The sequence below is a fragment of the Phyllostomus hastatus genome, unplaced genomic scaffold, assembly GCF_019186645.2.
Source record: "Phyllostomus hastatus isolate PE091 unplaced genomic scaffold, TTU_PhHast_1.1 phas_scaffold_46, whole genome shotgun sequence".
Taxonomy (NCBI): domain Eukaryota; kingdom Metazoa; phylum Chordata; class Mammalia; order Chiroptera; family Phyllostomidae; genus Phyllostomus; species Phyllostomus hastatus.
In genome coordinates this window covers 21,742,735-21,758,245 of record NW_025334032.1, presented here as the reverse complement: position 1 = coordinate 21,758,245, position 15,511 = coordinate 21,742,735, and the positions used below count along the sequence as shown (strand labels likewise).

The 15,511-nt window shown below is 43.6% G+C and overlaps 1 protein-coding gene across 1 annotated transcript; it reads left to right on the top strand.

Annotated features, from left to right (window-relative positions):
• Nucleotides 1-2,440: 2,440 nt before the first annotated feature.
• MBD3L1 (methyl-CpG binding domain protein 3 like 1) lies at nt 2,441-3,022 on the top strand. The gene has a single exon (XM_045821177.1). The coding sequence runs from the start codon at nt 2,441-2,443 to the stop codon at nt 3,020-3,022; it is 582 nt and encodes a 193-aa protein (XP_045677133.1).
• Nucleotides 3,023-15,511: the final 12,489 nt, after the last annotated feature.

Below are 15,511 nucleotides of genomic sequence, written 5' to 3'. Positions count from 1 at the left end.
CCCTGCTCTGTTCTGCACCCCTTCTTTGACACTATCCAGGAATTGCTGGGGCTCTGTGGACCCTGGTAGCTGTGCACACTAAAGGTTCCCTTCTCTGTCAGCAGACCTCAGTTTTTGTGCTAATTCCTGCAGCCCACTGGGCCTACACCCTGGTCTTTCCTTCACCCGAGGGAGAAGTATCACCCCCAGAGCTGGGCACCATGGAGCATGAACGCTGGAGAAAATGCTTCCCTGGCCTGTGGCAGGTAGAACAGTGTTGTGACAAACTGGAATTTAGGAAAATCCTCCAGGTGTTGTCAGAAGGGGTGGAGCCAGAGGATTTGTCAACAAGGACTTACTTATCTGTTTGAGGAGCCTTGGCAGTTAAATAGTAGGTGGGGCTGGCATGTTTCAGAAGTCCTAGCATACAACAATTAATATCATGGTATTCTAATTAGGATCAGCCTAATGAGATCCAAATTAACCCAATGTCATCTGTTCCCTGACTGGTTCACTAATCCAGTGGTGATTTAGTAATAATGATACTCGTGTTCCACCATCTCCTTTTTAATTTTTGGCTAGAGTAATTATTCTTTACATATTTTGCATAATAAAGGTAAAGTGACAAGTAAGACAACCCTCCCTGAAAAGATTCACACACAGCTGTAAAAATAATATTCTTGTAAATAAGTTGTCCAAATATGGTTAAAAGCTTTCCACTTAAAGATCATGTCAGATGAACAATGACCAAAGATCACGTCCAGTAACAAAGGAGTCATTGTGATCTTGCCCTAGAATGGTGAAGGCGGGTGACCAAGTGTGGGACAGTGTGAGGAGATGCTTGAAGGTGAGGCCTCAGAGACACCTGACACAGATGGCCTTTCCCAACGGTTCACAACTAAGGGGTGGGAGTAGAAAGAGCAGTGGTTGAAGAGGGGTCCAGGAAGATCAGGTGAGAGATTTCTGTGTAGTTAGGGGAGATGTGCGGCTCTGTGAATGCGCAGGGAGGGATTCAGTTCATAAAGTACAGGGGCAAGATGGGAATACTGGGGGGATGAGCTGAACAGAAAAGAAGAAAGGAAGAGATCCAGATCACCATGGGAGGATTATACAAATTTCTTTAAATATAATTAGAGCCAATTGGGAAGCAATGGAAGCTTATCAGAGATAGTTGCAGATTTCTCAACTATAGCAGTAACATTTCAATTTAGTAGTATTTAACAATTTTTCCATGAAATAGACAAATTAAGGGATAGCAAATTATGTGAAAGAAAAAAGTAGAGAAAATTCGAAACAGGCTTTAGGCAAAATTGAGGAGTGAATGTGCCAACACATAAAAAGAAAGTAAGACTTTCAGGCATTATATATGCTTCCCGACGGGTTCAGATGATTTGGTGTTTACAGTGGTATTTATGTTCAGTGGTACAAAATATCACGCAGTTATCTTAAGACCAGCAGTAGCTACGGCCTGGCAGATAATCAGGGCCTTCAGATTTGAAGTTTTACCAGGCAGATATGATGAGTGGTAAGGAATCTTGGACTATTCCAGGGAGTTATTGAGATCATAGTCCACAGAACCCGGGATAGACTGGAATGTGTGTGTTCCATGCCACTGACTCAGCCTGGACTCCCGGCAACCCCAGGAATGAGTGACGTCCACAGTGTCCTGTCCTCAGCAGCTGTGCTCAGCTCCTCTGCACTCACGCCTCTGGCTTCTTTTATGGAGCCAGTCCATCTCCTATTTGTTCTTCTTTCCCTGCTGCCTTCTACTTCCCCCAGCATTGCTATCTTTTCCAAAGAGCTGTGCCTTCGAGTTGATAAGAACAGGAGTGGACAAATTAATATAATAAGAAAATGGTGATCTTGCATAACTTGCAATTTTGAAAAATAGGTATGTGTTACATGAGTGTTTCTAAAATATTGCAATTCAGAAATTTGTAGCGAGTATGTTTTCTGAATTAATTATTTATTTTCTGAATTATTTATGACCAAACTTCTGGGACAAGGGACCGAGTCGCTAAAAGTCGGTTAGTTGGTGATGTGACTAATGATTTTAGATCTAAAACACAAGTGGTCAATGGATTAACCAAATGAATAGTCACATAACAGAAGAATGGTAGGATTTTGGACAGAAAAAGCCTGGGGACGGTGTATCATGAGAGAGTACCAAGACTCAATCAGATGCAGTTGAGAGTGACAAGGGCAAAAAGAGAATATAATTATACTCATAAAGGAGAGGGTCTTATAAGATGTTGGAGGAGAAATCATCTGGAGTAGGTTCTGGGTTTTGACACAAATATGCTCGATGATGTCGCAGGATGCTGGTCAGAGCTGTCCCCAGAGGGAGGGCGGGAGTACAAGACAGCTCTGAAAGTAATTATCCTAAGAAGTCAGGCTTCATTTATCATGCAGATCCAATTTCACAATTTACTTTTTATAGAGTAAATGGAAAAGAAATATGATGGTCAAGACTTCACAGAGGAAGCATCGTGAGTGGGTAAACCAACCCAAGCCAAAGCCTGATTTAAGTATCTCCATTCCTTTGAGGATGTCCAATTATATACTCAAGAGGCCAGTTACAAAAATCATATCCCACCCAGGCAATGAAGTCAGATACCATCACTGGGAGGAAACCTTGGACAAGCCCCTGCAGCTGTGCTGGCAGAAGAGACTTCAAGGACTCCAGGCCTGCAGCAGCACAGGACAACTGTTAAGTCCCTTCGATCTTCCCAAATCCTTGCAAAAACTTGTGCCTAAGCACACGGGCGAGTCCCTGCCAGGTATTCTCACAGGTGGTCCTCATGGCAGCTCCGCGTGCAACCCCACCGGGTCCTCACGTATGGCAGAGATGATTCCAGGAGCCGGTCTGGGTAACCTACAGCTCCACTGCAAACAATTCCTGGTGACTGAGAAAGACATCAGGAAACAGGAAAGGAGAATGAAGATGGCAAGAGAGAGACTGGCAATAGCGTTGATCGCAGACAGACTGGCTAGCGAGGCCGAGAAAATGAGGGACCAGGAAGGACATCCTGGAAAACGCTAGGAAAAAAAAGAAGATGGTACAGACAAAACGGAGCACGGCATTTTATTAACATCTCTTTGCAGTGTCCACAATGTTTTCTCGCTTTGAGGTTTTTTTTTTAATGTACCAACACTTTCCTTTATTAAACTTTTTTGTGTGACATAGAATATATACACAGTGATCTTTTTGAGTTGAGAGATTCAGTTTCAGGTGAGGAGAGAAAGATCTTTCCTTTTCATGATACACTCTCATTTTTCTTTGCTCTGTGTGTTATTTGTAATTTAAAGTCAACAGAGAGTTATCAGCCATGGGTTTTTATTCAGTGTTTTTCTTTCACAGTCCCGGAATAAAACCTACCTAGTCAGAATGGCTATTCTTTTCGTGTAATGTTCCAATAGATTCCAAAATAGTATTTTATTTAAAAACTTTTTTATATCTAATGTTTTAAGATAAGATATCTACTTCTAGGTCTTTACTTTTCTGCCCTTTGTTGTATGTTGATTCAGAGCTGTATATAATGAAATGCCAGACTTTCCTTCATTTTTTAGATTTATGTGCATTTGAAATTTGATTCATGAAGGTTGACATGCCATTTGGGGTATCACAGCATCAGGAGAGACATTTTCAGCATCGCTGCTCTAACAATCAGCCACTGCTTGTTGGGATTTACTTGTCTGTTTGGCTGATCAAGTGTGTAGTATTATCAAATCCTCTTCACTATACTACATTTGTGTGACATATCTATCAGCTTCTGAGAGTAATGCATTAAACAATAATACAGAATCTACAGTGTTTTTACCTTCCCTAAAAATGAGTTAATTTTTGAGGATATGTTTTTATTAAGATTAAAGAGACAGGAAGGAAGAGAGAGAGAAACATCAATGTGAGACATCAATCCGTTGCCCCCCATATGCACCCCGACCAAGGATGGAACTCGCAATACAGGCTTGTGCCCTGACCAGGATGGAACCCACAACCTTTTGGTCCATGGGACGATGCTCCGACCAGCTGAGCAATTGGCCAGGGCTGAATTATTAATTTAATCTTCTCTCCCCTGTTCTCCCATGTGGTAACCACCTGCGATTTTAGTTACAATATTTTTAATATCTTATGTTAAAATTAATACTAATTTAGATACACTAATTTTCTTCTTTTCCTCATTATTACTTTTTTATTTTACGTTATATTTTTCTAGGTTTACATTTCTCCTTATTGGTTCTCTTATGGAAGGCCCATGGGAGGTCAGCTCAGAGACTGTCTAAAAGTGTTTTTATCCCTTTCTTTGACAGGTGGTTTGGCTAGGTATTTAAATTAGGTTCTTAGTAATTTTTTCCTTTGTTATTTAATATTTCTGAGCCTCTTATTTTTAGCTACAAAATGGGAATAAAGCCCTCAAAGATGATAAGTATAACTGAGATAATGCACGGAAGGCTTGCCAATCATGTTGCTTAGCAGGTATTAAGTAGTCAAAAAGGAAAGCTAATTGTTATCATTATTATAATCTTTAGAGAGAGCATTCTTGGAGAATGACTGAGGGTGCGAAGCTCACACACAAATGTGTGCGTGGGTGGCATTATGTAATTTTAATTCTTAGCCCTTGAGTATCTTCATCTGTGGTCTTCCGGGTAGACATTACGCGGACTACTCCCGCAAACCCAAGCAGCACAGCATAGCTTGCCCCTGCTGGCGAGGCTTTAGGCTGCTTATTGAGGAGCCTTTGCTAGAAGAGTCTAGCTGGATTCAATGCAGAGAAAGAGGGAACAGACCAAATGGTTTTTCCCACAGGTTTTTTCCCCCTGCGTTCTATTCATCTCTACATCCAAAGCAGACACTGTCTTTATAGCCTTGATGTCACCTGAGGACTCAGGCTTCCTTCTGCTACTCTGCCATGGAGGTTAGGAAGACTATGTCTGGAATTCAGGAGGTTCTCTAGTGTGTTTCTTAGCATCACCATGCCCTGTGACTAATGTCAATGGAAAACTACAAAAAACAATCCAGGCAGTATGACTAGTAACCTTTCAGGGCCCTCCAACCAGGCAGAGACCACAAAGTGCAGAGGTGCTGGACGAGGACAAAGGAAACCTGAAATGGCACGTGGAAGAAGGTAGCTGCCAATATAGCTATGAAAAGGTGATCAGTGGCAAAAACATATTTGATGGTTATGAGCATTTCTTATTTATTGTTATAAAAAAGTCTGAGCACCACATGTACATAGATATATATCATGTAAAAAGTTAAAGTGAGCAAAGACTGCTGAGTGCACTGTTGCTGCAAACGTGGGTCCCTTCTTGTTGACTATTGGGGCATTTCTGGCCACTGGAAACCCAAAGATACGAAAATGATCCCTCCTGGCCACGTGGTGGGCACAAGATTTATTCACTATTCCTACACATAGGGTTGGCTCTCAGGAGCCTCACAGTCTGGCAGGAGAAGCCCATCAGACGCCTGTGCCTTCCTCCTGCCCTGGACTGGCCCCGGGGACTGGCACTGCTCTTTCTCTTTGTAAGCAAAGTACAGCCTTATCTGTCTTCACTCTCGATAATCACTCCCCTGGATGGCTGTGCAACATCAGGAAGCGCCTGGGCTGCCAGGAACCAGGATTTATCCTCCGTTTCTGGCTGTCCTGAAAAGGCTTCCTGGCACAGTCTACCAACTGGATGTCTGGGTGACATTTGCAACCATCAGAGAAGTGGGAGGTCACTCAGAAGTGCCAAGCAATTCATCTGGCCCTTGCTCGTACAGGATATTTCCTAGAGATAACGTTCGAATGCAGGTGGTAAACCTTTCGCTCCTGATCATAAGCTGGGTACTGGGGGTGAACTCAGAGCAGTGTCTGCTTTTTGCCCACACTGATAACATTCAGTATTTTAATTAATACTAATACTCCTCGTCCCACCCTCCCCCTGCCCCCATAACATACCCACAGCACAAGACTGAGGAAAAAACACAGCCATTCCAGGGGCTATGATCTCTACAGGCTTGGGTTAAGCTGTCCCTACAGGTCTCGTTGGCAACAGCACAACTGGGTGTGTAAGCTGGCGATTGTTTGAGATTATGGACCTCAGAACCACACGGGCCCAGAAGTTACCCTGGGCAGCAAAGAAGAGTGTGGGGTCATTCACTGGCCAGGATCACGATCTCACCCTGGCCACCCAGAGCTCACCCATGATCCATTAGGCCCAGCCAAGGGGGAATGGCCACAGTGTACCTGATAGAGACGCTGGCAGCCTTCTAGGAAATTTCTGCCTTGGAAAACAGTTGCATAAGGAATTGCAGGACTGTGGAAGTTCTAGATCACAGGGAACAGTGTTTATGGAACAAGGCCCCGTGGTAGCCTTAAAAGCTGTATCACAAATCATTTCTCTCATAAGAAACAAGCAGGAGAGGAATCCAGAGGTCACGGCCAAGGCTCCCAGGAGGATTCAAGTCTAGGTAAAGGATAATCACTGAGCCATGAGAGGGGCCTGAGGATGGAAAGTCCTGCCTGCCCTCAGTCCATTGGACAGTGCTCTTCCTCTGGCTTGTCCTCACCACATGCACATGCTGGTCTTTTCACATTGTTTTCCTACTTAGCACTGATGCACTTCCAGAGACTGACCTAGAAAACACCAAGTTCCTAATATCTGGTTAAAAGAAATCTCAACAAGGGAAGGAGAAAATGTTCCCTCCACCTCCAGAGCTGTAAAAAGGCAGCCACAGTCTTGGGGCAGGAAGGGCTCCTGGCAATTGTTATTTTTAGAGACCTCCATTTCCGGGGGTATGTCAATGCCTGTGAAAGCGCCCTCAACCTCTAAATCCCAGGGGTGCTGAGGGGCTGTCTCTGCCTCTTGTCCAGGTTAAGGATGCTGAAGTGAACCTGCCCTCTGAGTAGGGCATACTTGGGGCTGTCAAGAGCCAGGGAGGGGGGCTGGCCCTTCTCCCCTCTCCCTTCTCCCTTCTCCCATATAGAGAGTGAGCTGACGACCTTGCAAGATGTTTTAATTCCAAGAGGAATGTGACATTCTGAATTTCATTTCAGTGGGCACAAGAAGAAAAAGTACCATAGCACAATGCCGAGAATGTAAAAGAAACAGGATTCTAATATAATTCTCAAATCCAACATTTACTATTGACAACAAATAAAGAGCGCCCCTCCCCAGTACGTAGACACATCAGAGAGATGGGGTACGGTCAACTCCTCCCTCTCGAGCTTCAGGGAACCCTAGGAGGTTCATAATATCCTTCCCAGTAGAGTTGGGAGGAGCTGTACCCCAATGTACCCCAAGTGTCCCCACTGTGCCCCGTTGCTGAGGAAGGGCTGCACTTGAGCTGGTCTCAGGAGTGGGATCTCCCACTGGTGCTGGGATTTGTATCAAGGACCTGACAGCTGAACAGAAGAGTCAGGTTATCTTGGGGTCCTCCCCAAGAATCACAGTCTTCCTCCCCACCTTTACTGCACTCTGCTCCAGGCCCTGGGCTGAGAGCACAATCAACGGTACCCCATTCATCCCTGACATGGGAGAGGTCATTTAACATCACCCATTTCACAGAAGAGGAGGCTGAGTCCCAGAAAGGTGAGGTGAATCACCAGTCACAGGACTGGTAAGTAATGGAATTGGGATCCCAGCACTGGCTGTCTGACTCCCCAGGCTCTGGGCTCCAGCGAAGAGGGTACATGGAGCTGAGGCCAGAGACCTTCTGGTCCAACCTGCTCTGATGGCAGGAAGAACCGCTTACCCACAGGTGTGCTTCCTGACTTGGAAGACAGGGCCTGAGTCCAGCTCAGACACAGCCTCCTCAGCTCTGCTGCGGTCAGGCAGCCCTGAGCTTTACCAGCCCAGGGAGCCAGAGAGGCAGCTCACGTGGGGCCTCCATTCGCTCATCACTAAGATGGGTGTGACATCCTGCCTGGCTTAGGGGGCGCTGGGACCCCACACACCCAGTTCCCCCAACAGCCTGGAGGATGACGGACCAGCATGGAAACCATGACCCGCTCATTCTGGCAGCTCCTCACCCTCCTGGAACAGCCCAGCAGCAGCCCTAGATCCCATGACCAGGGCCCCCTGCCCCCCAAAGTGCCCCAAGTCCCCCACCTGTCCGTGTATCAGCTACCTTACTCTTCATGTCAGTCATGACAAGATAGACTGGAATTTTTCAGAGAAACTTTAAGTGAGAAACTAGCCAAACCACATCCTGCCTGTCCCCCCTCCCCTCTTCCCTCCCCTCCTTCCAGGCTCCTGCTCAGCCACTGGTTTGAGTGCTCAGCTTTGTTAATTTTCAGAGCTCTTCTTGGGAGGAGGGGAAAGGAGGAGGGAAAATTGGGGAATACTGTGGAAGGGGTTGAGTGCAATCCCTTTTATTTGAGAACCCAAAAGATCCAAACGGCCTGGTGAGAGCTCTCACTAGTTCCCCTGAGACCTGAGGACTCTGAGAGATTAGGGAGGGGGACTCTCATGTTGTCACCTGGGTCTTCTATTCCCATTTCTACTGAGCAGTTCCACTTTGCAGTGTTGGTTTCAGTGTGGCAATGAGATCCATTACAATAAAGGAAACACTTGAAAAAACATTCTGATTTGACTCAATCCAGGGTCTGACATTCATGGAAACTGATTCCTGAAGCGAAATCACTGGCCTAGGGTCTCAGGGAGGCTCAGAGACCCCACCCACCAGGTCAGTCCCTATCCCCCAGGATCTGCTGCCTCCTAGGAGGTACCAGCTGACCGAGAGGACAATGCCAGCCCTATAGGGGGGTTCCTGGTCTACCCTGCTGCTCTGATGTGGAGTCTTACCCACCTGAAAACTTGTCCCCACGTATTTTTTAGATGGGGAATCAAGGGGCTCTGCACCTTTAAAAAGTTGAAATGAACCCTGGCTGGTGTGGCTCAGTGGATTGAGTGCCAGCCTGTGAACCGAGGGGTCACTGGTTCAATTCCCAGTCAGGGCACATGCCTGGGTTGCAGGTGAGGTCCCCAGTTGAGGGCCCACAAGAGGCAACCACACATTGATGTTTCTCTCCCTCTCTTTCTCCCTCCCTTCCCCATTTCTAAAAATAAAGAAATGAAATTTTAAAAAAATAAAATGAAAGGTTGAAATTAGAGGAGCTTTAGATGTCATCCACTGGCATGAAACCTCCCAAAGGTCTCCTATTATACGTACCCATCAGAATTCTAAATGTGCATTCTGCTTGAACTAACGGTCCTCATTCTAAATATCTGTCATAGACAAGTTCTCACAAATATGACAGAAGAAGCCAAACACGCCCGCTTCCAGGGCCAGTAGGAACACAGGGCACCTTTGTTATCAATAAGGGATGTTGTTGAAGCTGCCCCTGTTTCCTCCCACTCCCTGTCCAGACTTGTAGTGCTGACTCCATTAAGGGATGGTCATGAATAGGGTGGGCATTCCCCACTGGGTATGGTGCCGGGGCTGGGGCTTGTTCTCTGAAATTAAAGCTGGTAGGAATCAGTAGAAAACACGAGTGGCCAGCTATGAAGGGGACTTTACCCCTGGAATGTGTTGTAATGTAGTTATAATGAAACAGGCTTTCTGAAATCTCATCCATGAGCCTCTGGCAAAAAAATGCAACTCAAGTCAGGGCCTACCATGGGGGAGGGAAAAACCTAGAAGACCTTGTAGGTCAGGTCTCACAGTTATAGTGGGCCTGGAATCTAGACTTTTTAAAAAAAAGATTGTATTTATTTTTTATTTTTAGAGAGGGAAAGGGAGGGAGAAAGAGAGGGAGAGAAACATCAATGTGTGGTTGCATCTCAAGTGTCCCCTACTGGGATCTGGCCTGAAACCCAGGCATGTGCCCTAACTGGGAATCAAACTGGCAACGCTTTGGTTCTCAGGCCAGCGCTCAGTCCACTGAGCCACACCAAACACGGCTAGGTTTTTGTTTTTCATTCATTTTCAGGGAGAGACATCAATTTGTTGTTCTGCTTATTTATACCTTCACTGGTTGATTCTTGAATGTGTTCTGACCAGGGATAGAATGCACAACCTTGGTGTATTGGGATGACACTCTAACCAACAAAACTACTCAATTGGTACACGTACAACCACAGAGCTAGCTAACGGGATTGAAAAGGATGCTGTTCATTAGTCATCTTTGAACTTCACATTTGTGTCTCATTGCTTACAGTACACTTTAAAGTAATATTTAATATTTTTATAAAGCCTCATTTTGTAAATACCACACTGTGTTTACAGCCCTTTTTTGTTAAAATTGTTAATTTTGGAAACACACATATGTACTGTGTGCCACAGCTATAACCCTGTAATTCTTTTTTTTTGTTTGTTTGTTTTACTTATAATCATCTCAAAAAGACAAAAGTGTCCCAGGACTCCTTTGTCCTCTAAAACATCCAGGCTAAGATAAACTGGTCTAATTTATGACATTATTTCCTGTCTGGTGTTGGGAACCACCCTGCCTGGTATCAGAAGCTGTAACCCCCGCCAAGGCTAAGGCTGAGAGAATGACCTTGGAACCATAAACCACCAAAGAGACAAGCTTATCTCCCTGGCAGGAGTGCTGCTTCTGCTACTTCATCCATAACTGGTCCTCAATGCTTGGTCAGTTAGACAATGACGGGTAAGATTCCCCAAGGGGGGAATGATCTAAGACAGGCACGATCACGTGGGAGGCCCCCAAGGAAGGACTTTGGGGGCTACAGCAAAAGGGGATGATGGACCCTCGCCCTTTGGCTTTGACATAGCCTGAGTCCTCATTGTCTGCGAGAAAATCTCCCAATTTCTTGGCTGCCTTACTTCCCTTGCTCCACCTAAGCCTGAAACAATGACAGGGTGGTGCAGCCCTGTGCTGCAAAGGGTGGGTTCCCCAGGTGACCAGGCCTAAGAAAGAATATGTAAAATCCTGTGAAACCTGCTTTGTTTAGAATGCTCTCAGTTGAATGATAAGGGTCCAGGGAAGAAGTAAGTTTGTTCCTGAAAGTTTTACAGCTCTTTGACCCTCACTCAAAATAGGCCCTCAGAGTTCCTTGTTCTCTGTTGTTTGATCCATACTTCCGGGCAATGAGTAATGAGCTTTACCTGAATTCTTATGTAAACGAACCCAATAAAAGCCATTGAGGAAAAGGCTCTTAGTCCTTCTCCTTTGAGAGATCGGCCACCTTTCCTCCCCAGGCAGATCATGTCTTGGTAGGCTTATTCTCATCTGTGGCGGTCGATGTAGGGGGGGGCCTGTGGGCGGGCCCCCCCACACACACAGTCTGGGCAATGTTTTTATTCAGTGAGCTCTGATAAATATCATTGTTTGCTCTTTAGAACACTTTTATTAATTTTCCCACACACCCCATATATTGGTCTACCAAACTTCATGCATTAAGTATTAGTTCATTAGTGCATAGTTTTATTGAACACACATAATTTGTCAAGTTTCTGGTGGTCATCATGAGTTTTCACTCAATAAACATTTATTGAGCCACCGCTATATGCCAGACATTACATTAATGATTGGCAATAGAAAAATAAATAAAACAAAACAGTCCAGTGAGGGGAGCCAAACAAACAAATAGGTTATCTCTAAAAATAAATAATGTTAGAGACACACAGAGTGTTAGGGAGACATGGATAATAAGCCCCTAAGGGGAGATCAGAGAAAACTTCCTGATGGAGTTAAGCCCTGAAGTGAATATTTGCTAAAAATTACAGTGTATAAGTCAGATGGATAAAGACAAGTACCATATGACTTCACTCACATGCAGAATATATATATAACAAAACAAAAGCACACTCACAGGTGCAGACAACAGATTGGTGGTCATCAGAGGAGTAGATGGGGTGGATGAAATGGGTAAAGAGAGTCAGCTGTTGGTGACAGATGGAAACTGCAGTGTATACAGATGTCAAATTACAATGCTGTACACCTGAAACTTATATAGTGTGAAACCAATGTTACTTTAACAACAACAACAAAAAAGAAATTTCATTTTGGTTAGCTTAAGTGGCCTTTTTAATATACGTGATTTCCACTGTAGATTGTGAATTACTATTAAACTAGTTAGAAGTTCCCCTTTTCTTTCCCTGAGAATCTGAGGAAGGTGGAAGTGAATTTTAGAAAATGGAGAGCTGTGCAAGGAGAAGTAGTTTTTACCTCACTTTGGGATATATATCCAAAAGACCTGAATGCAGGGTCTCAGATATGTGTACATTCACGTTCATAGCAGTATTGTTTACCATAGACAAAAGGCAGAAGGGACTCAAATGCCCATCGAGGATGGATGGATAAAGAAAATGTGGTATATGCATATAATGGAACATTATTCAGCCTTAAAAAGGAAGGAAATTCTGAAACATGCTATATCTCGGGATGAACTAAAGGACATTATGCTAAGTAAAATAAGCCAGTCACAAAAAGACAAATATTGCATGATTTCACTCATAAAGGATATGACCATGAGTATGAGTATCTACTGCATTCTGCCGTGTATAATGTGCACCCATGTTTTTGGCCCAAACTTTCAGGGAAAAAAACTCTTTTGTTTTAATTTTTTACTTCAATTATGTATTTATTTATACTTAGATGCTTGTTTTTTGTATTATAAAGGAACTGTAGCATTTATTTTCAAACATATGGTACAAGAAATTTAATGTAACAAATAATTACAAAATACATTTATATATAGAATTAGTACTACCCATGTATAATGCACACCCTTATTTTTCCCTCAGAAATTTGGGCAAAAATGTACACATTGTACATAACAAAATATGTAGTAGTCAAACTCATAAAAACAGAAAGTAAGAACAGTGGTTTCCTGGGGCTTGAAGGAGGGGGAATGGAGAGTTTTTACTAAATGAGTATAGTTTTACTTTCCAAGATGAAAAATTTCTGGAGATTGGTTGCAAAACAATGTGAATATGCTTAACTGTACACCTAAAAATCAGTAGGATGGTAAATTTTATGTGCACTTTACCACAATTTTAAAATGTAATTAGCACACCTTTGGTTAAGTTAGCTTTTTTTTCTCTTGGTGCTTGGAAATGAGCTTTGGTGTGGCTGGTTGTGTAGTAAACAATTGTGGATTTACCTCTTAATGACTGTCAAAGCCTTTGCACCTGTGAAAGGTGACTGTGGAAGGGAAAGAAGGTATACAGCACACTATGGTAATACTCTACTGGGGGAGGAGTATCTTACAAAAGGAGAATCTTCACAGGTTAAAAGCACTGTGTGCCATATGCATAGCAAACACAGTGATTGCAGAGGCCCACTTTGGGAAATGAGCTCAAAGTAAAAATGGGATGGGGATTGTTAGACCTCTCACTGAGACCTTAAACACTGTGATCCCTTTGTTTGAATGGGCTATCCTACAGCAGGTTAAAAAAAAAAATTCGCATAGTTTTTGTAGTACAACAGTATTTTCGTTCTAGAGTATGAAAAGACCTTAAAAAATAATCTAAAGAGAGTCCAAATTCACAGTAAAAAGGACATGAGCCCGGTCATGCTATAGACATTAGGCCTTCTCTGTAGACAAACCTGCTTTGTGTCTAACTTTTCAAGCATTACTTGTTCGTATTATCTTTCCCATTTGTATTACTTGTGCCTAGAAACAAATATGACAGAAATCTGCCCTGATCATTGACCTTTGCAATCAAAACTTTGAAGCCTAGGGAAACTGTATCAAGCCAGTTCTTTTTTTAATTAAATATATTTTATTGATTATGCTATTACAGTTGTCCCACTTTCCCCCTTTATTCCCCTCTGCCCTGCATGCCCCCTCCCACCCACATTTCCCTGCTTTAGTTCATGTCCATGGGTCATACACTTAAGTTCTTTGGCTCTACATTTCCTATGTTATTCTAAACTTCCCCCTGTCTATTTTCTATCTACCATTTATGCTACTTATTCTCTGTACCTCCCCACCTCTCTACCCCTCCCACTCCCCCACTCATAACCCCCCTTGTGATCTCCATTTCTGTGATTCTGTTCTTGTTCTAGTTGTTTGCTTACTTTGTTTTTGTTTTTGTTTTAGGTGTGGTTGTTAATTACTGTGAGTTTGTTGTCATTTTACTGTTCATATTTTTTATCTTCTTTTTCTTAGGTAAGTCTCTTTAATATTTCATATAGTAAGGGTGATGATGAACTCCTTTAAGTTGACCTTATCTGAGGAGCATTTTATCTGATCTTCCATTCTAAATGATAGCTTTGCTGGATAGAGTAATCTTGGATGTAGGTCCTTGCCTTTCATGACTTGGAGTACTTCTTTCCAGCCTCTTCTTGCCTGCAAGATTTCTTTTGAGAAATCAGCTGACAGTCTGAGGGGTACTCCTTTGTAGGTAACTGTCTCCTTTTCTTTTGCTACTTTTAAGATTCTCTACTTACTTTTATTCTTGGGTAATGTAATTATGATGTGCCTTGGTGTGTTCCTTTTTGGGTCCAACTTCTTTGGGACTCTCTGAGCTTCCTGGACTTCCTGGAAGTCTGTCTCCTTTTCCAGATTGGGGAAGTTCTCCTTCATTATTTGTTCAAATAAGTTTTCAATTTCTTGGTCTTCCTCTTCACCTTCTGGTACCTCTATGATTCAGATGTTGAAACATTTAAACAAGTCTTGAATGTTCCTAAGCCTCTCCTCATTTTTTTGAATTCTTGTTCCTTCATTCCATTCTGGTTGAATGTTTCTTTTTTCCTCCTGGTCCAAACCATTGATTTGAGTCCCAGTTTCCTTTTTGTCACTGTTGGTTCCCTGTGCATTTTCCTTTATTTCACTTTGCATAGCCTTCACTTTTTCCTCTATTTTGTGACCATATTTGCCCCATTCTGTGAGCATCCTGATTACCAGTGTTTTGAACCGTGTGTCTGATAGGTTGGCTAGCTCTTCGTCGCTTAGTTGTATTTTTTCTGAAACTTTGATCTGTTCTTTCATTTGTTCTTTTTTCAATTTTATTTTAATCATTGTTCAAATACAGTTTTCTCCTTTTTTTACTCCCAGTCCAGCCCCCCCTCACACTATTCTTTTTTTTTCTCTCACCTTGCCTGTTACATAGTAAGGGGCAGAGCCTTAGTGTTCACCAGGGCAGGGCAACCCAGGTCACTGGGTTGTGATGCTGTATGTGGGGGAGGGGTCTGAGAGGGGACAATGCCATTTGCTCCACTCTCTGCTGGTTTTCAGTCACTTTCCCCACTTCCCACAATCAAATTGGGCCCTTCTGGTGCTGATTCCTGGTTGGGTAGGTTTGTGTACATTCTAGGACCCTGTGGGTCTCTCCAGTGAACTCTCCTGTGAGGCTGGGAGTTTCTCCCTCTGTCTCAACCCCCCACAGGTGTTTTCAATCAGAGGCTTTGTGGCTTTATTTCCCTGCGCTGGAGCCCTGGGTTGTGTGGTCTAGCTCTCTCCCCAGTTGTTCCTCCCAGTTTATCTGCATATGAAAGTGGGACCACCCAGTCTTCAATAGGTCACCTTGCCAGAGTCCTTTCCACCCGGCTGCCTATTTCTGCCCCTCCTGCTGGTCTGAATGAATGTGTCTTCTTTAATTCCTTGGTCGTCGGACTTCCATACAGTTCATTTTTCT

Bases quoted from the DNA above. Each gene is read 5' to 3' on its own strand.
- MBD3L1 (XM_045821177.1), top strand. From the start codon at position 2,441: ATGGTCAAGACTTCACAGAGGAAGCATCGTGAGTGGGTAAACCAACCC.